At 38.5% G+C, this 21678-nt stretch overlaps 1 protein-coding gene across 3 annotated transcripts in view; it reads right to left on the bottom strand.

Moving 5' to 3' along the window:
- Nucleotides 1-21678, bottom strand: part of CAPRIN2 (caprin family member 2) — a 40943-nt gene continuing 19265 nt past the window's right edge. The window contains exons 10-21 of one of the 3 annotated variants that reach the window (XM_068402538.1): nucleotides 18722-18853; nucleotides 18451-18538; nucleotides 17677-17732; nucleotides 16937-17047; nucleotides 15106-15216; nucleotides 14328-14480; nucleotides 11200-11383; nucleotides 8796-8981; nucleotides 7462-7562; nucleotides 6644-6710; nucleotides 4879-5166; nucleotides 1-384 (exon numbers count right to left, since the gene is read on the bottom strand). In XM_068402538.1, coding sequence (XP_068258639.1) covers nucleotides 359-384; nucleotides 4879-5166; nucleotides 6644-6710; nucleotides 7462-7562; nucleotides 8796-8981; nucleotides 11200-11383; nucleotides 14328-14480; nucleotides 15106-15216; nucleotides 16937-17047; nucleotides 17677-17732; nucleotides 18451-18538; nucleotides 18722-18853 — 1503 coding nt within the window. In that variant the 3' untranslated portion in view covers nucleotides 1-358. Of the gene's footprint in view, nucleotides 385-4267; nucleotides 5167-6643; nucleotides 6711-7461; nucleotides 7563-8795; nucleotides 8982-11199; nucleotides 11384-14327; nucleotides 14481-15105; nucleotides 15217-16936; nucleotides 17048-17676; nucleotides 17733-18450; nucleotides 18539-18721; nucleotides 18854-21678 lie in introns of those variants that run through there. The other 2 variants (XM_068402536.1, XM_068402537.1) reach the window with 2 other exon arrangements.

The following is a 21678-nucleotide window of genomic DNA, read 5'->3' as shown; positions in this document are numbered from 1 at the left end:
TCTCCAATTAGAGCACACAATAGACTTTTCATATCCTCCACAAGACTCTCAAACTTAATTTTCTCAAAAGGCATATATAGATTTGATAAAGAGCTAGCAAGGATGATCTGCAGCAGATAAATATATGCCAGGCCTCTAGGTACAAGACTCTGATCAGAGTTAAAATTCCGAAGCCATCTCCCCCACTGACTGTTTTGTTGGAGCAGCTATAGATAACTTACAGCAGCCAGGGAGGAAAAGATATGGAAACTGAACCAGTACAACAGAACAGTGATATTCTCTGCACCACCACTGTAGCCTGCAGGATGGAGGTTTCCTTAGCTGCAGGAAGTCAGCCATGACAATTCTGGTAGATAATTCATGGTCTCCTCTCACTTCCACAACCTGGAAAAAACACAAAAGTCACAAGTCCATTAGTATTTCCAAAACTTTAAGAAACCTTTTTTCATGGTTGAACCCCATGAGTAGGCTCAGGCCCACGCAGCAGCTTGCTCACTTCCTCATGGTGGGACAGGGAAGAGAATTGGAAGGGCAAAAGTGAGAAAAACTCATGAGTTGAGGACAGTTTAATAGGCAAAGCAAAAGCCACATGCTCAATCAAAGCAAAAGGAATTCATTCACTGCTTCCCATCAGCAGGCGGGTGTTTAGCTGTTTCCAGGAAAGCAGGGCTCCATCATGCTTAAGTTACTTGGGACATCAGATGCCATAACTCGAATGTCCCCCCTTCCTCCTTCCCCCAGCTTGTATTGCTGAGCACAACATCATATGGTCTGGGGGATTCCTCCGGTCAGTTGGGGTCAGCAGTCCTGGCTGTGTCCCCTCCCAGCTTCTTGTGCACCCCCAGCCTACTCGCTGGTGGGGCAGCATGAGAAATAGAAAAGGCCTTGACACTGTAAGCACTGCTCAGCAATAACTAAAACATCCCTGTGTTATCAACAGTGTTTTGGTCACAAATCCAAAACATCAAAACATAGCCCCATACCAGCTACTCTGATGAAAATTAACTCTATCCCAACCAAAACCAGGACACCCTCCCATTTCAGGGTTGTTCCAGTATTTCACTGAACTCAGAGAAAGAAACATGGAAATTCACTCACACCAAATCAAAACCTAGTGTTAGTTCCTTACCCTTACAGTTTATCTTCACAGCAGGCTGCAAAAGATAACTGGAGAGAATTTAGGTGGTATCTGATTTGCATAGCAAAGACAGTAGTAGGAAGTTAGCAGAACTATGATGCCCTTTTGCATGTTTTAATTAGACCTGATTATCATCCTTACATAGTTAAGACATATTACCTAGTGCAACAATTCAAGCAGCTTCATTTAACAACTACTGAGGAAAAAAGTATTGGCAGACAGTATTTACGTGAAGTCTACACCAGTGTTACCTCAGGTATTTTCAAGTTGTGAAAGCCCCCTGTTAAATGCTTTGCCTAGAAGCAGAATATGGATCTAGGTAGTTAGTCTGGACATACTGAGGTAGACTAAAACAGTGTCAGTAAATAATACACTGAAATACTTTGAGAAGCTTTCAAAACCAAGTATTAATCTAGAAGCATAAATAATGGGGTATGAGGTATCAATATCCTAGTGTTTAATCATTATGGGAAATCATACAAAGGCATGGTTTTAGGTATTTTGAAGATTAGAACAGCAATTTTCTGCCAGGGGATTTTGGCCAGCTATTGGTGTGGGCAAAATGCTTTGCTTGGTCTTTTGCAGTATTTTTTTTTTAAACATAGCCTTAGCATTTAAGGTTCAGTAGTAGCTTTTTGCATTGCATCGAGCCTGAAAATTTTTTTATGACAGTACCTGTTCAATTGTATTTTTATTCCTTTTTGTAACAGAGGTCAGCTAGAGCCACATTCACAGCTCTGACTAGAAACACAGTGAAAACCAATGGTTCTAGCTAGAAAGGTACTATGTGAGAAACCTATAGGATAAAATTGATTGTATTTTCAGTTATGCTATGGGAAGAGAATTGTCCAAGTTGTACAGTTTTTTTTAGTAACAAATAGCAGGGAAAAAACAGACATTTTATTTTAAAGTAGCTGGTACTGTAGAGGTGATTCCAATTCAGGCTGATAAAGCCTTTAAAAATATGAAGTTTTTTTTAAAAGACTTCCATTATATGATTTATGGTCAAGTTTACTATCAAGGAATGGTATAATGATTAGATTTCGTGTTTCATCATATATGCACACTTCCGGCTGTCACAGTGTGTACTCCTTTAGTTACAAATTTAAAAATCCATGTTATACAGATGGACAACCAGCTCTGAAATAGAGATGTTTGCCTCATATCTTAAACATATGCAAGCTAGAGATGCATAAAAGCTTTGCTAGATCTGCCAGGAAGAAATAAGTATCAAACACATGGGTCCACCAAACCATTGTCCAGACTTGACTAAACTGAAGCATTAGAAAGAGACATGTGCTTCATGCATTCACAGTAATCACATTTGAGGTTGCCAAAGGCCAAGCCTATTAGCAATGCTTAGAAGTACTGGTGACTTGTTCTTAAAACTAAGAAATTCATCATACAAACACATACAATAAAACTAAGTAGGATAAGCTGCATGCTAAATGAAGCAGCCAGCACTAAGGCAGGCTGAAGCACACAGGAGACCCTGCTACTAGACACAGAATAGGGCTCATTTATTTACTAGTTCTTATGCACAGCATGGGGGAGGAGTGACTGGGTCAGTGCTCCACATATCTGATAATTTAGAGTTGCAGGTCTGTTAGAAAAGCAATGAAGTCTGTTTGTCCACAGCTACATAGCTATTGCAAGCTAAAAGTTATCCTAGCACTTAGGCTTATCTACCATATTCCCATATTAATATACAAGGAGAATTAAAGTCTAAGAAAAAAGTGCCAGTTAAGCTCCTGCCACTTATCCTCTATTGAGAGTGTTCTAGAAATAAGCCACTCTATCAGCTAAAGTCAGAATTAACATGTTTAAAAATACAGGCCTAATATTCAATGGTTAAGGCTTGACATTTTTGTCTGTAGTTGTAAAAACTAGGTTCCCTAAAGCTTTATCCTACATAAACTTCTCAGCTCAGAACTTGCCAAAGGACTTAAACCAAGACTTGAAGTACAACTACCCTCCAAAAATGTATATGAAAAAGAAATCTAAGCTTGGAATAGACCCAAGATCTTTATAGCAGTGACTTTATGAAGTTATGCCAGACAAGTTGTTTTGGCATCTGTAGGGTAGCAGGGGAGAACTGTTTAAAGTTGGAAGTTGTGAAACCAGTTACCAAGAAACAGCAGCTTTATATATTCCAGTTGTGTTTTTACTTTCAGTTAAATAAGCAGAGAGCTGAACTGCTTTTACTTGGCATAGTTCTAGTTCATCCTTAGATATATCAGTCAGACTTTTTCATTAGCTACCATAGTACACTCTGACAAAATACTTCCTACTGCTAAAACAAACTATTAAAGCTTTTAAAAGGTAAAAGAGCCAGTGACCTACAGTCTTCTCACTAGTTCATACTTCCATTTTAAACATTGAAATGCTTTCTAGTATTTGACATGCTGCAGCTTAGACAAGGACATACATCACAGCTCTTCAGTTCTCAGGCCACAAGAGATTGCTGAAGACTGTTCACACAGCCCTTTAGCTGCAAGAAAGGATGCTTCCTAGCATTTGTATTCAGGTTTGATTTAAAATGCAAGCAGCAGGCTTCAACTACAAAGCTCCTCAGCAGTTTTCTGAAAGGAAGAGAGAACTTGCATTACTAGCTGATTCAAGTCTCCTGGGGGAACAAAGCCATACATGTTTGTGCTTCACAAGGGTCAATTTTAACTTTAACACACATTGCAGCTGAATAACAAACAGTGTGAGCCAGCCCTTCAGTGACTGTTTTGAGGTTTAACAATTTCAACTACATGACTACTGAAGGACAGGTGATGTGTCAAAGCTAGATTTTGACAAGATATGCATTTAAAGTAAGTAGTCCTAATGAAGCATGTAGCATTTCACTTCTAATTTCTTGACCTTTCGGTTAAAAAGGAAACAGGTATGTAACAACCTTGAATTCATTTTGATCAAGGGAACACTTGAGAATGGCATCAAGCAAGAATTAAACAAACAAGTAATCCCATGTAAACTATACAAGTTTACCCTGAATTATTGAAACTTGAAGACCAGTTCAATGTAACAGCATGCATGTACACCCCACATCACAAATAAGCTCAGTTTGATACATTTTAAAAATAAAGACCACTGGCAAGATTAATACTAAAATGCATATTAACTTGTTTTATTGAGGCACAACAAGGCATTGTGAATAGCCCATACTTGAGGCAATCAATAGTGTAGTAAGCTGGACATTAATACAGTTTAGGGTAAGTGCAAACAATATACATTCACAGCTTTACTAGCAAGGCTACATCACAACTGATAAAGTGCCAAATTAGTGCTGATTCAGTACCCCAACTCCATGATTTCACCTTGCACAACAGGATCACCATTTCCCCCAATAATGGAACCACATCTTCTATAAAGTCAGTAGTAAGTGCAAAGCTAGTCCCACCCCCCTCCACCAAGGTGTTTGGAGCAGCTCTTTTGTAAACATCGCACTGGATTCTAGTCCTGATAAAGGAGGTATCCCGAGAAGGTGGAGTATTTCCAGCTACTTCCATAGATGGCTCCCCGATGCAGACGCAACCAAATCTGATCTCCCTGAAACAGCTGCAGGACTGCATGGTTACTAGCTGTTTCATGATCAGGAGCCCCATCATTGGCATATGCTGACACTAGGACCTCTTCATTCTTCATGAGATTCACGTACAGGGGAACATTTACGGCCAGTTTCAGCATGTGGAAGATGAAGACATATGTACCATTCACTGGACAGTTGAACCTACCAAGCTGGATATCAAAAGTTTCTCCAAGGTTGTTCAGCAACAGATCAAACACAATTGGCTGGTCTAGAGTTCCAGGGGCCAAGTTAGATGTTCTAGCGGCAGAGAAGGCAACTCTCATCTGCTGCGGGAGCGGGTAGACATGCACTGGTAGTATGGTGGCAGCTTGGCTTGTCACTGGCATATCAACAGGGGTAATGCTGCGGGAGTCTCCCTGTCCAGAGTCCCCACTGTTAAAGGTCTCATTGTCTCGTTCTGGACTGCTCACCTGAGAGGAATCACTCCACCCTGCTGTTAAAGATCATTAGCAATGATAAATAAGTATTACAACAGAAGGATACCCTTAAACCTGTAAGCATAATCTTAAGCAGCAAGTGTATGTGCTTTGCAACAGATCTTTCAGCTACCGCAAATTGTCAAAGGACCCCAGTGAGAACAGAACTGCGAAGCTCGTTTACATTCATCACACTTGCATTCAGCAAGATGGACCATAATTTAACTGTGAACAATGACTTTTCATACTTTTAAGTAGGAGAGAGCAGTAGCTTGCAATAGTTTTACCTTTAGTATTTGCCACATACATATATTACCATAAAAAAGCATATGCTAACTTCTGAGTTGAGATAAAAATGTAATTTCTGAAAAATTGCCAAAACTACCAAGAGTCAAGTAGTCATTTATTCTCCTTCAAGACCTGAAATTCTACTTTAAGTTACCTCAGTACTGCTCTTCTGGAGTTGCATCCTTAGTAGGTCATATCAACTTATGATGCTAGAATATTTTAAGTCTAAAGAACTAGAATTGCTTTTAAGCTTTCTGCAACCCACTCCCCAAAATTAAGCTATTTATCTTTTCACATATCCAAGTTAAAAGGGTCTAGAATAAAACACCAATACATCTGAGAAATTTGAAACAGTCACCTTCAAGTTGCAAACCATTGTTATTTCCACTGGAAAGGAACACCTTAATATATCCAATAAAACTAAGTAAAGTTGCTATGATATCTTAATGCTTATGAGTACTTCTGTCACTTGTTAACTCAGCACAACCTCACACTTCTTTTAATTTTCTTCTTCTAAAGCATATTCTGAGTCCTCCCTCAGATTGAGAGATGACCTGCTTTATCCTAAAACAGTTTCCATATGCCATAATTTCCCTTTATTCTTCCAGGTAGCAATCTATGGTTACTATTCATCTCACTTTTCACCTATAGCACTGTAAATCCAGCTTTTTCCAGCACATACAGTAGGATTAAATCATCTTGTTTACTACTTTTCAAAATACACACTAGTCATGCTTGGATTCAAACAGATAACCTTGTGTATTTCTTTAGGTTTTGTACTCCAGCATGGAAGTAAAGCTGTATTCTCAAACAAACTATTTTTCATAGAAAAAGTTAATCTTAAAGTTTCTGGGATCTGATAGCTTACCCAGAATCATGCAATTAAAGGAAGTCAAATGCAACATCAGAACCACCCTGTGTGTGTTTTCCTAGTCAGTTTATTTGTGAAGAAAGTTCAATAAGGTACCATTGTGTCAGAACAGACATCTGAAGACACCAAACTGAGAACAGTGAAATTAAATCTGCTGCTATGCAGTGCTGTTTAAGAACAGTACTTGAGCTTCCATCTAGCTTGGTTAATTTATACCAAGTTTGATCTGTTTGATCAGTGATAGTACACTTTCTCACTATTCACAGTAACACTCCACTTCATCTGCTACACTCAAGCACGTATATGTACCACTGGGAACCTGATGTTAGCCTTACCTCTTGAATTTGCTCTAGGACCACTAGTTATCCCACCTCGTTTATAACACTGCTGGTAATTAACATCCTAAAAGAGAACAGAAGTATTGGGAAGATTGCTATAAGCAAATCTGAAAACAAGTGTGGCTAACAAATACAGTATTTTTTCATTTGCACAATTAATTCAAGCTCTAGCATAGACAATGATGGAGTTCAGAATTATGATGTAGATAAACAGCCTTTTTTATGGAAAACTTACTTTTACAATAGCTTGTATGAAATTAAAGAGCTATTTCAATGTTCTAGCGAGTTAACTTCTGAACTATACACTCAGTTCAGTTCATTGAGCAATACCTTAAATCTCAGGTCTGTTAGAAGTCCATGAGTCTGTACAGAAGAATATATATTTCAAGGCTGAAGACCCTCCTCCCACTAGGAACTTTTGCTTTTTACACATTGTTTTTTGGATTTTTTTTTTTGCCTTCCCAGTCAGTCCATTTAAGAGTTCATTATTTTATACTACAGAGGCATTGAGTACCAACTTTAAAATCCATAATAAAATAGACTCATTATACTACATCCTATTTGCCATCTGTTTGCATTTCAGAGATTCCCTTCAGACTAAGATCAACCTGTCATACAGAGGTGTTATCTGTCTGAACTGACTTCCTATTTCAACTGCTGTCTACTGTTCCAAAAGGGTTTTGACTAGGAAACAAAATTAATCTCTAGCTTGTAAGAAATAGCTCACCTGTTAAGATAATGAAAAGCTACAGTATTAGAAGACTTAGCTCCTGTAAAGTGCTCAAAAGGCTACTGGAAACAAAGTCAATACTCACCCTCTGAGAATATGGCATTCCAGCATAATCTCTACCAGGGAACTGCAGCTGGCTGTAGTTGCCATTAGTTATTGAAGGTGAGCCTCTGTAAGCATCAAAACCTGTTCAAATAAAGTTGATTATTCAATATCATTCATTGTTTGGTTTATAGTACAAGTCCAGAAAACAACTACAACTCCCTTTTGGCAATTATCATCTGTATTAAGTTATGCAACTACACATTTATTCCTTAATTCAGAATTTGGAGCAGAGTCTCACTACTCCTATAAAGAATGCATTTCATTAGCTACTCAGAACTACCAAAAAATGTATCAAAATTACATGTTTAAAAGTATTAACATCAGACCTTAACTGCCTGTTTGATACTAATGAGACTTCACAGAACACTTGAAAAACTTGTTAGATCCAGAGATAGGATTTAACATAGAATTAAGAAATACTTTTGCTATTACAGATGCTTAGCTATTACTATTATACATTTAGGTGCTACTATAATATTTAGCCTCTAGCTATTAGACTAACTACCAAAGAGGAGCTGCAAGCAATTTAGTATCAGACACTACCAAACCCTTAAGCTGTTAAGTTAGGACTATACAGCTCATTGTCTGGTACATCTTCCTACAAGGTATTGACCAGTCTCAGCCCAATAACTGAAACAACTATCACAGACTAAGTGCCCTTCAACTTCAGAACTGGAATAGGCCACAGCTACCAACAACCTTAAGTTAGTATCTGCTTAAAGTCAGCTGAAACTTTCTTTAGTACTTCAGCTAGCAGCAGAACAGCAACTGATTTGAAGAGACCAAACAATCCTCCTCTTAAAACTCTTCAGTTTGTTATGTATCCAGAAGGGCTCTCCACTACTGGGAACCATGCCCCCATCCCGGTTTCTGCTGGTAATATTGAAGCCACTAGTGCTAAGCAAAGAGTATGTTGTTTTGGGCAAGTACTGCAAGTGACATCTGAACAGATAATACCTGCCCAGAAGTTAGCATGACAGATGTCAGGAGAAAGAATAAAGGAGGTAAAAAGTTCAGAATGGGAAATGAGATAGTAAGCAGAAAAGCCTATACAATTAAGTAATTTAATAACTTACTACTGAAAGGCTATGAAATCGCTCTCAGCTCACCTGACACCCAAAGTAAAAGGGCTACAAATAAAAGTCAGAACGAACTTGTTTAAAATTCTACAACAGAAGACCCCATTCTCTGCACATTTTGTCTTGTTTTAAGAAGTTTTACACATAGAACCTAAATTTAATATAATGTTGTGTTAAATCATGTTCTAGTGTTACTACATTAGAATTTTTAGAACAGTAGTAAATACAGACATACCTTTGTATCCACCAGGGGAACGATATGAATTAGCCAGTGACCTTCCACCTCTAGCAGATCCTCTGACAGACCCACGACTGTTAATGTAAGGCTGAGGGGGTCTGGGAATAACATTAGTCTGTGCTGGATAAAAGGCAAGGCTACCATTGCTAACAGGAACAGCTCCATCAGGTTGATAATTCACTGCTTAAAAAAGAAGGTACAGATGAATTCAAAACTTGTAAGTTACCACACCTAGAAGTAAAGGGAAACAGTTCAGAGACTAATTAAGCTGTTCTGAATATCCTGTTCTTATGCCCCTTCATTACTCCAAATAAGTGGGGATCCTCCCCCATGTTCTGTAGAGTGCAATGCTCAGTGTAAGCCTCTAATACATTCAACAAGATTCAGTTGCACAGGTCAGAGCAAGCTTGCTAACAGCATCAAGAGTATAACTAAGCTAGAATAAAATCAAGTAACACCTGATTAAGAATTTTCACTTAGAACCAACACTGTTCTACTAGCAAGACTTCAGTGGTCTACGTGACAAACTAGATCACCTCAGTGTTGACATCCTTCAAAATGATGAGACAAACTCAAGTCTTACCTAGATAGCAATAAGACAACTGTGGAAAGCTAGATATTTGGGTTCAGTCTCTTCAACAAACATTCCTACTACATGTTCTTTGGCCGTTCAAACCCAAGCAACAGGTATCCGAGAATGTTTTTTACTCACAGGGCTTTAAATACGGACCTTGCAACCATGAATGTGTTTCCATAGGACCATGCTTTTTATCAATCCAAAAAGCTTAAAATTGATCTAGAGTAACAGTCTAAATCCCTTTCTGAAGTCTGTGCAGAGCCCCTGCACAAAATTAATCAAAAAATGATGTTCCATCAAAAATCTGTATAAAAGGCTGATCACCTATAGTCTCAGTGATGAGAAGGAACATTCAAGCTAAGCATGCTTTCCTAACTGCTATACTTATATTGTTCATTGGAGCTCTCAATCTTCATGTGTCTCACTGATTTCACACAGTAGCAGGTTTATTTCTACTATAATTTCTATGAAGAGTCCTCTGGCAAAAAAACAGTAACTTTACATGACCTTGAGTCACTTGATTAGATATGGTCTTATAAATCCAGATTCCTAGCTGTCAGCTTCCTTTCATCCTGGAACCTGTTTCAAGCAAGTTTAGGGGCTAGTCGCATTTCAGATTCTTAGTGTCAGCTATATAAATTCACCTGGTACAGTATCTGAATGTCCAGCAGGTTAGTTTTGTGTTGAATAAGGCAGCTGAAGACCACACTTCAGCTAATACTAACCTGAAGTTTAGTATTCTTCAGGTTAGACACTCAGACTTAACCAGCTAATAAAGTCAACCTTGGTATGAAGTCAGCTACATAAAAAGGAGGATTATCTTTTGCTGCAGAGTAGGCTGTCATCAGCTTGCACCTGCTTCAGGCTAAAAGCACATGGATAAACAGTTCCTGCAGTTCAGCTGATTCTCAATACCTCACTGAATTACAGCAACTTGTGACCAAGGCCTCCTAGTTAGGAAACTATCCTTCCTAGGCAACAAGTGACAAATGTAGGGCCTAATTAGGAACAACATGGATCTCTACTACAGAAAGCTAGAACTTCAACATCACAGGATACAGCTAGAGTGGTAAGTAGGAGTGGCAGACATGACCTGTCAGTAACATCCAGACTATCTCTAATATAGTAAGGTGTAATATCCATGTGAAGATTTTAGCAAGTACTAGTACAGTCAAGGTCAGCCATGTGTTTTACAGTAATTATATTGTGAGCTATAAGTTCAAAGGAAAGATACCAGCCCATTCTTAAAACAAGAAAATTCTAAATCCAAGACAGCTCTCAGATGACACATTTCAGTCTCATACCAGCAGCACAAAACACTTACCACTTTGGGTAATTCACCTCAGCACTGAAAGCTTTTCCCAACTTTCTTATTCAGCATTCTGCAACTCACAGCACTATAGACAACACTAGTGTATTACCAGAGACCAAATTAATGGTTCCAAATGAAGTATTTCATCACTGCTTCAATTCCAAGCAAACACTTTGACAAGTATCACTGCATATGTGAGCTTCCCAGTATGTGGGAAGTTGTCTTTATCAGGTCTGTAGCTGACACCATCCATACAACTAGTATAGAAACGACTTTGAAGCAGCCTTTCATCCTGCTAGCAGTTTTGAAATTAAGTTTATATACCATACCATCAACTAGATTAGAGTTGATGTAACCCTAATGTTAACAGGTGCTATATAGCAGTGGTTCAGAATTCCACCGAGTTGGAACTTGAATATACTCATAGCACATGTTAATGAATTCAAATACTACTATAACCTGAAGAACTTTAAAGACTACTTGAAATACAGAGAAACAAGTACAGTTCTCACCTGAAGACAGAGATTCTTGTGAAAGAGAGCTTTGTTCTGCAACATGAGAAGATTGCAACTGGCATTGAGGAGGAGTCTGTGTACTTGCTGTAGAGAAACTCTGGTTATATCCCGCTGGATATGAAGAATCCTCTTTAATTTCCTGGTCTTTACGCGGGGGCAGTGGTGCATTTACTTTAAATACCTACAACATATTTCAAGACAAGTGCTTAACACTACCAGCTAAAGTCCCTGCCTAATGCCACCATCCTGCTATGCTATGGTTTAAATCCATATGCCTAGAGCCATTTCTAGAACATCAACTGTTTCTTAGAAAGAATCAAGAACATTGTATTTCAACCCATCCTTTCCCTTCTCAGTAAGCTTCTAGAACTTACTCCTATTTATGTAGCTACTACCCAAGAAATGTAGCTTGACTGATTGTAGCTACCCTGTTTAATCAAAAGAACAGATACCATACAGTAAGCTATTTTGCTTCTATGGGAAGTCAACTCTTGGATTGACTCATTGACTACCTGTCCTATAGCTTCTGATCTGAAGCTGGGACAGCCTATATTGAGGTGAGATATTCAAATTTGGGAAGAATTTGTGTCTTTGTACCCATCTTGGAACCTGGTGCAACTCTACTATCCACTCAGATAAATACCATATTTGACAGCCTTCACTTTTGATAAACTGAGCCTCAACTTTCCTATTCTTGTTTTAAGTTCCCTCAGAGTAAACACGTAACCTAAGTAAGAGAGTCTTGTAATTCAAATTTTAATGTTACAGCCTGAACAGTAAGGTAGTGCACAGATATCACTGTTAGTTAAAAATCTAATCAACCAGAGTTCAGTCATTCCAGTGACTATTGCTTTATAGCCAATAACCCCAAAAAAATCACAAGAACTGATGCTGCCAAGTGACAGCTAGTACCAAGATCAAATAAGAAAAGTCTATTTTGAGTAAAGGGATCTAAATTTCACATAAAGAGCTGTCAGCAGTACTGAGTCTAGAGTTGTGTCTAGCCATTTTCCAAGACTATAAACTGCCTGAAGACAGACCAGGGCAAGACTAACTACAGCTAGATGCAAGGAACAGCTTCACAGTTCTTGTCATTTGCAGAAGCCTCTATAATTGCAATGGGAAATTAACACTTCTTCCAGGGTCAATAAGCTAAGTGTTTCCTCTCACAGCGAGTCAGTGCAGAGACCCCTCATGATACTGAAGTATTGAGTATAAAGCTTGAACCATTACAAAATAAGACAAATTCTGGTTCTGATTTACCAGATGAAGTAATCAAAGTGATCCAAACCAATTCTCTGAAAGATATATGAAGATGCTATGCAGTAGGCTGTCAACACCCACATCCTGGACTATTCGTGGCAAGTGGTCTACTTTTTCCTACCAGTGAAGGTTAGAGGTGGAATTCTGAGAAAAGTACTTGGGCTACAGGTAGGATCTGACTTTAGGCTTCCTTAAGCACATTGGCAGCAACAGGGTGTTAGGCATCTGACAACATGTAATCAGAGGCTTCCATTACTACCACTGTACTCTCACTATTTGGCAAGAAACCACCTGACTCCTGGCTATCTACTGAAATCCAATGGCTGTGCTTTCCTGGCAATGAGAATCTAAGCAATGTAGGGAAGAAAACGCTGCACCACAAAGTTAAAGACTGCCACCACTACAAGAGGAATTAACATCCTAGCAATTTAGTGACAGATGTTTGCCAGTCTGACCCAAAAATCCCAAGAGAAATCTTTAATGTTTAACATCTCTCAAAACACCACAGCATTAATTCAAGTGAACTTTCAGTGATGCTATTTTGATCAAAAGCACTCTGAACACAGACATTAGGTTCAGATATAATCAGAATGACTGAGACCTAGACTCCATATTTATATCATGACAGATTGCTTATCTTACAGACTGGGTCCCCAGAAAGACTCTGGATTCCTTGATCATAGCATACTGCTATTTTTCCACTTTCATGAAAAATCACCACCTAGCCACTTAGCATAATTTAAATAGACCTTGCTTAGAAAAAAAACACTTCCCTACCACCACTTGCCTTCTTTAAAATATATATCAAAATACTGTACCTCTGAGGAAGGTTCTACTTGAACCTCTTCTACAAATACAGAAAACCAAGGTGAAAAAGTCAGTGTAGCAATTTACTACAGACCACACCAGGATGTCATAGATGTTTTAGTCAATCCCTGTGCTTTGGAAGGCTATTAGCTACCTTCTTCCACCAAATCCTACTACGTAGGTCTCAATACTGCAAGATGCAGATAGTCCAGTACATTGTGGAATTACACTGCTATGCTTGTTAAAATGGAGAATCTCGATGACCTCTTTCTAAGCTTACTTTTGAGCAAGAACATTAAGTGAATATTTCTAGCTTCTTCTGAAGAAGGTATCAGAGGAGTAGAAAAGCCCAAATACAGGGAAGGGAACACTAACAACTAAATGGAGACCTCCTCTGAGTCCCCCTAAGCTTGCGCTGCAGATTAGACAGTAGCAATGTTAGAGAACAGTAGTGATGACATATGGCCTGACAAAATAGTATCTGTTTGCAAGAAACTCTGCTCATAGTCTACGTGGACTATTCCCTAGACATCTCTATTGACTAAGTGTTAACAAGATAGGATAACAAGCTACACCAGTCTTTATCAAGGACATATTTTCCGTGATTCCAGTGGGCTGAGTTTTACCCCACTGAAGCAAATAGTTTAAAAAGCAGCAAGACAGGTTCAGGCTTCAGAAAGCTTTTAGTCCTAACAGCTATATACTTCAGGATTCCCTCTCTCCTCTAGTCTTTATTATTTGAAATCTATGCATAACAACAGTTTAAGCAGAGTCAACTTTACCTGGGGTACACCTATAAATCTGTTGATTTCAGGTCTGACTTCTCCCTCTTCATTCCTTGAAGCTACTAAGATATCCTAGTATTAGATTTTAGGACTATATGAGCAAAACCAGGATCTCTATTCTTAGATGATCTGTTTTAAATTCTGAAGGCATTGGAGAACGCCCATATCAAGTTCTGTACTATGTCAAAGGGGGCCAGTTCCTCAGTATTAGGACTAAGTTATTAGCATTATTGTCAATTATTCTTCTGTGGCCTCAAGTTGCATACTTACAGTCTGCATAGCCTGAAAGGGAGCTGCTGTTATTGTGACAGAACTGCTACTTGCTGGAGGAGACTGAAAGCTTTGCGCTGGTGGTACTGGCGACATGGAGGTGCTTGAAGTAGGCAATGGTGACTGTGGCTCACTTGGGAGGGGAATAGTAGCCTGAGGGAAGAACAAATGTAATGAAAGGTCACTTGATAGTTATCAGGCAGTAACAGAAGCAGTTAATTTGTTCTAAAGCCTAGACTGACAGAAGTCAGCGGTTTCTACAGGATGACATTTGGACATAGTAGAGCTACAAAATAGCTTTTGCTTACAATTTCAAATCTTGCTGTGCATTCTCAGCAAACAGTACTTCTATTGCAGTCTCTGCTGATTAAGTGAAATGTGCCTATGAGCTACTATACATACCACTCACTGTAATAATCTCACACTAAAGAGACATTGGGTATTTTTTCCCACCACTGAGGAAACAGAATGCCTTCTCTTCCATTTATTGAAAGATGATTCTCTGGCTGGTATTAGAAGTACTTCTCTTTTCCAGAGGAACTCAGGAAACTTAGCAGGGTTGATTTTTTTCCCTCCCAACTTAATCATGTTTTGGATTAGGAACAACGCTGAGTTGTCCAGACAAAGTATTAACCAGCATTAAATCTCATCTGTGCAGATGGCAAAATGAAGTGTTGATTTAGAATACCAATACTTATAGGAATCAGAAGTCAAATAAGGCTCTAGACACATTTCAGCAACCAATATATTTACCTTACCTGTATTTGTGATAGCTCACCTGGGCAATTTCAATCTTTTTAGGTATCAGGGGCTCAGAAATACGTGAACTTGTTTGATATAGTGGCTGGGAAGTATATTTCTCAGTCTCTTGAGAAAGTGATGATGATGCCTAGAAGGAGTCATACATGCACCTGCTATTACAAGAGGTATTGCAGAAAGCACAAAGTTCTGGTAGACCTATGAAATACCAGTGCATAAGTTTAAACAAGTGGATTTTGAAAGACCATGACAAACGTTAAGCCCAAAGTAAATGTACTAAGTAGTCACCTTAACCAAAAGCTTCAAGTAATTAGCTTTACAGATTCAGACTTAGATTACCCTGCTTACACAACAGGTTGTACAACTAGCCCTGCAAGGTCAGATAATTTTAAGAATTGTAGATTGCCTCAAGCAGTTATTTACTGTGAAGTCTGTGACAGGCACCTGTCTCATTGAATTAAACAGAAAGACATGTCTGATGTTAAACTTCTGGTAAGCTCTGTCAAACACTGCTTTAGAGCCAAACTTTAGTTTGCCTTTGCAAAACCTGCATGTTCTATAGTTAGCTCACACTTGTAATGCTAAGTTTAAGAGATGCTTATAGTTAGATACACAGCCTAGGGCTGAAGACTACTAGTCCCATTCTCACCATGTATACCATCACAGGTGCAACAGACAGAACTGCACTTGCATACCAGAAGAATGCACTGTCACCATGAAGTGTATTCCCTGGTTGTGCTGATACCAAACAAAGCTTATCTAGTGCCTTCCATGAGAAGCAGGATTGGAAAAGAAAGACATCACACTTCAAGCCTAAGGGACTAGAGGTATGCTGGGCACAAACAACCCTAATTCCAGTGTTTGCAAAAAAACTCAGAGCATTCTACTGAATCAGATGTTCTATATTATAGCACAGCACAAGTCTTCTGGATGCATATTAAACAGCAAAATTATTTAATCCTTGTCAGCACAAGAAGTCTTATGACACTGTAGAAGTGAGAGAAGGTGTCAAGAACCAGATGTGCTGATTCAAGAGGCAGCAAGACTATAATATCCCTGTCAAGAGTGTTATATTCAACTATACAGTATATTAAGGAATAAAGTAAATGCTACATGCACAGTATACGGATAGTATGTACATCAGCAAAAAAACATCTACAAAGCATGAACATTTCCCCATTTTAATCTACATAATGTATTAGAAACTCCAACAGGTAAGACCCATCTGTGTTTCTGAACACAGCAACACTTAGCAAGAGATGTTTAAGACAGTCATCTGAATAAACTGAAACACTATTTTCAGCTCAAACAATATTTGAATGCTAGTTGAAGATTTAACTGCACATAAATACAGTTAAGAAAGCAAAGTCTGAGGTCTTGGCTGAGCATCAGGAAGTCAGATTCCCAGTATATGAGTTAGTGCTTGAGAGAACACATCTCAGTCTTCAGCCTACACAGAAGCCTGCTATTTTATGCCAATATCCATCCCAATTTATGCATCCTCTATGTTGTCATTAGAGGGAGTATTCTACACTGTAACCAAAGCAAATATTTATGCTGCTCATGTTCCCACAAGAATATGCACCACACTTTCTAGCCTGCATTTTTAATCCCACACCCTTCCCATTTCAATGGGCAGACTGTTCAGTTTGCATTCATGCAGTATTAGGAAGGCTTTTCCAACCATCTTTAAATATTCCAGAATGTTGGCTATACTATTGCTGTTACTTGCATTCTGTCCCTGTATGGTGTTCAAGAATAGTTATTCAGGAGAGGCCCCACCACAGCTTTCTGTTAGGGCTGGCTATTGCACAGATCTCTGCATGCCAGTGAACCCCAGGGTATATTACCTGTGGTGTCTGTGGTGTTACCAAGTCTTCAGTTTCAGAGCCAGAAAGAGTCTGATCAGCAGATGCTAGGGAAGTATTTGAACCATGCAGTGTCATGGATGAAGCAGCAGCCTTGCAAGAAGAGAAAACAGATAAGGTTTTGAAAGATTACCTTAATGTTTGGTTTCACTGAAACTCACACTCTGGGCATTTCCAAGTGAACCTCAGAATGAGGCAAGAGCTGAAGTGCTTTGACCAGTTAGTCAAAGTTTCTTAGGTTTCCTTGCCACTAACAAGAATTCCAATTTAAAAACCAAAATAGCAAGACATGCAAGCACAGTAAGTTAATTTAAGGTTCACTTAACCACAGCTGTCAAAGCTTGAGACACTATCTTTGGTGTGAGGATCTCAAAGATGAAGATGTACTATCTAGGAAAGAAGCAGCATGTTCTCCTGCACACAACTATTAGCTATGACTTGAATCTATGGGTTAAATACTCAAACTATTTCAGCATGTCTTCAACACACTGTTTTACTTCAAGAAATTTCAAACATTTGTTGCTGCTTTTCAAGAAGAGCAGCCAATTTTGTCAGCATTTGAGTAACCTTAGACTTGCAAGCTACTAAGTTATATGAAATTTATTACAAAACTACTGACAACAAGAAAAACAATTTAAGTACTAAGTCTATTCTAGTGAATAATCTCTATCATTCCTTGCCTACAGCTCCGCCTCTTCAGGGCGGTCTTAACTTCAACTTACTTGAAGGGGCTGTTGAAGAAAATCACTCTGACTTGGAAGTTTCTGTTCTTTTGAAGCTGAAAAAAAAAGCATTAAGCAACATTTACTTTTTAATTCAAAGATTACGTAGTTTCAGTGTGCAGCTCTACTTTTTGAAAACATTATGTATGAAGATGCACACTATTGCAAGCATATGCACTGCAAATATTTAGACTTAGCTTTCATAAGCTACATCCAATTGAAAACTTTAGTTTCTTTTTTGTAAAGGAGGACAGCTATTCAATGATAAGAATATTTCTACTACAATAGATACCCACTTTCGACTAAAAAAAAAAACAATTAAATATTTAAAAAACTAGATAATTGTGCTTTTTAGCCCAAGAGCCACCCAAAGAGTTTCTTAACATGGCCCATTATAGAAAGTTCCAGTTTTTTAAGTGCAGCTAGATAACTGCTATTTATCCTGAGCTCATTCACAGCTCACATCTATAGACACCACATCTAGACAAGTTTGCTACACAGATACAGCATGTCAATTCTGCAGCTGGGTTCAGGTACACATGTCAATCAGTAGTTATACAAGCATTCCACTTCCAAGCAGACGCACCAACTTAAGCCACCTCCAGCAACAAATAAGCAGGTACATGGCTCAAGCTGCCTTTTTTTTAATCAGATACTGGTATTTTTTATAATTAGACAAGCTGTCTTCACCACACCTACTGATCTACAGCCCAAGGAAATCCTGTTAGTGTTTGCAAAAGCTTACATACAATTTGCACTTACTGTATTACCTACCTACAGGACTACTTGCTGGAGTAACTGAAGGTGGTTGGGATGAACCAATGGCACTTGGTGAAGCTTTATCAAAATCTAGAATGGACTCCTTTTGAAAAAAGATCAGTTGGGAGAAAAAAATTAAACTCTAGATACAAATTAAACACTCATTTGACAAGTTGTTGTTAGCTAGAGCTAGATTCATTCATTCAGTGCAAACACACATTGTCAGCACTGTTTTCCCTAACTCAGTAGGGACTGGAGCTTTGTGCTACAACAGAGAAAAACATACTTGCATGAAGTTGTAAGTCCCTTGTATCTGAGTCATGAGATCCTGAAGTTTTTCCCTTCTCAATACTGGATCTTTTGGAAGAGTTGAAGTAGAGCAAAATTCTGCAGCTGGCTGATGTACAGGTTTAGGCACCTAATAAGGAGAAAAGATATTAAATCTAATACTGGAAGCAAGACAAGCTGCCTTATCCAATATACTTCCAGAGCAACCTATAGGTGTCAGACACCACGGGCCAAGGAATTCTGTGCTGTTACTGATACTTCCTCAATCAAGCTTTCACTTTGTTAAAAAGATCAGCTTACTGTTGCCACAACTAGTTCAGCCACAGAATTAATTCACTTCACTCAGTTTCTTAGTCAAATGTACAGAAGACAATAAGTTGCCTGCATTTAGTGCAAAATTAGGCACCTCCATCTAAGGAAACCCACATATTAAGTTGAGGGCCAGAACAAATTTAAAATCAAAGCTGCATCACTCAAGGTTTAAAACATACTTCCTCCCAGTAGAGCCCATGTCAGTTAAGTACAGATCTTTTACTAGGATGGCATTTCCAGACATTCTAAAGAAACTGCACCTAAAAGATACATTGCAAGCAGGTTACTCAGGATCAGACCAAAGTGCTTCCACTAATGAGCTAGATACTACCAGCTCCTGCAGAAAGTATTACAAGAAACTTTTCAAAGTTTAGCATGAAAAATACACCTGTGCTCCCAACATGGGAGCCTAACTTTGTAGCTAAATAAGGACTTCTGCAAGGCTTTATTAGAATCATAGAATGGTTTCAGTTGGAAGGGGCCTTAAAGATCACCTAGTTCCAACACCCTGCCACAGGCAGGGACTCCTTGATTGTTTCAGATGGTCCCTTAACAGTTCATCACAACTAGTTCTCACTTCACTTTAAAACAGGAAAATGTTTTATCAGAGAATAGGCAAGTCTAAGGTATCAGAAAAATCATGACAGTAAACTCCTTAAATAGCAGAGGCCCTGTTATTTACAGTAGAGTAACAACAATATTAGACTGTCTAGATACTCTAACGTGTCTTTTGAAAGCCGCTTGGGGAAGAGGTAGGCTTGTAAGTATTTCAAAACCATAACTTTTAGTGATTCTCTAAAGCTTTGCCATTCTTGTGCTTGTCCATGCAGCTAGAGGGAGGCAAATCTGAAGGCATTAAGTAGTTGCATTATTTCAACTGGCCCAAATGCCGAGACACACAGGAACATGCAAAAGCCTTTACTTTCCTACGGTACAAGTATTTGTCTTTCTAATAGGAGGTTACTACTTCAATACACTGTATAGCAGTATAGTTGAGTATTTGTATGAAATCATTAAAAGACTATGTGGCAGAATGGTATGTGTCATGACATTTAATTGTCACACTAAATTCTAAACAAATTGATGAAATGCTCTGTCTAGTTTTAGGACAACACGCCCAAACACACTTTTGCATTTCCTCTTCAACAGTTATCTAAAACTAATCACTAGCATTTGCAGAAATTCCAATAGCATGCACAGGGAAGAAGCTTGCAGTGTTTACTGGGCTTCACAAAGCATAATCCATGTACATGCAGCACCTCATTAACTCTGGAGGACTTAATTTCTAATCTCTACGTGGCCCACACAACAGCTACTTGTTGGGCTGTGAGAAGTTTTGCTGTAAGAAGTTTTACTTTATTCTAGGGCTAGAAGAGTGCACCTTTGTACTACTCTATCTTAATTAGAATTTCTGATGCACAAGCACTACCTTTAACTACTGACTATGCAAGTTTATATTGCTGTATAGTTTCCAGCAATGAACAGGAACTAAAGGTATTAAGGAGGTACAGGACAAAAGATACAGCTGAATAAAGTTAAACCTCAGTAAGTTATAGATTAAGTTACTAGATATCTGAATCTCTCCATCACTTTATTAGCTCTCACTTACAAACAGACAATGTCAAAACACTTGCTGTCATGGTAAATTCATTATGGGTCAAACTGATTAATGCTTCTATTACCCTCTTCCTCCTCACTACAGTTTACTAAGACACAAGTACACTATCAAACTAGTTCTGTATGTTTGCAAATGGATAACAGAAGCTTTTCACCTTTAAGTCACCTAACCAGGTCACATCTGGCAGTGTTGGAAGCTGTTAAGATTGCCCACCAGCTACATAAGTCAGACTTGTACATTAAACAAAAACAGACTTAAGAACATGGAAGGGGAAGAGACTGCAGTGTTTCACTTGTGGTTGCAAAGACAGCACAATCTTCTGTATGCTTTTACAATTTGTTAGTCTTCATTCTCTTCCCCAGCTCATTGTGTGCATTATGCTGGTAGCATTCTTTACTTCAACTAGAAGAGCAAGCATACAGGGTTACATATATCATATTAGGGCTTTAAGCCAGGACTGAAACACTGAGACTCTCCATTCTGTATAAGTTATTTTTCTAGTTCCTGCATATATTAAAATATACCCACCAGAAGTAGCTATAGTGACATTACCTCATATTGATTTGCTGTTTTGTTGGTATTTAGGTGTTCAAAACTAGAATATTTAAATGCAATACAGAGCACACATGAAAAAGCATCAGAAAGTTAAAGTACTGCAGGTTTTATGCCTTTATAAAATATATGCTTTGAAAAAGAGCAGGTACATGACATCCTTAAGATGGTTTTAAACGAAGTTTTTTTTTCTAGCCTACAGTTAGATGCTGTTTCTGGAAGTCATTACAAGCTGGTAGCAGATTCTGAGTTTAGTAACCTGTTAAGCCAGCTCACAAACTTACACAGGCTGAGATCACTTAACACTAGTGATTCAAGCAACATTCAGGTTAGTTTTACAGAGCACTGGTAAGTTTAGGGTCTAAGTAAAACTCCATCCTATGATACAGGACCTCAGTTCCTCTTCAGGTTTGTTAGCTGTGGAGCACTAAATGAGCTGGAATGGTGATACCAACCTGTAATCACAGTGATCA

Source organism: Nyctibius grandis, chromosome 5 (assembly GCF_013368605.1).
Source record: "Nyctibius grandis isolate bNycGra1 chromosome 5, bNycGra1.pri, whole genome shotgun sequence".
Classification (NCBI taxonomy): domain Eukaryota; kingdom Metazoa; phylum Chordata; class Aves; order Nyctibiiformes; family Nyctibiidae; genus Nyctibius; species Nyctibius grandis.
This window is presented reverse-complemented; position numbering and strand designations above follow the sequence as displayed.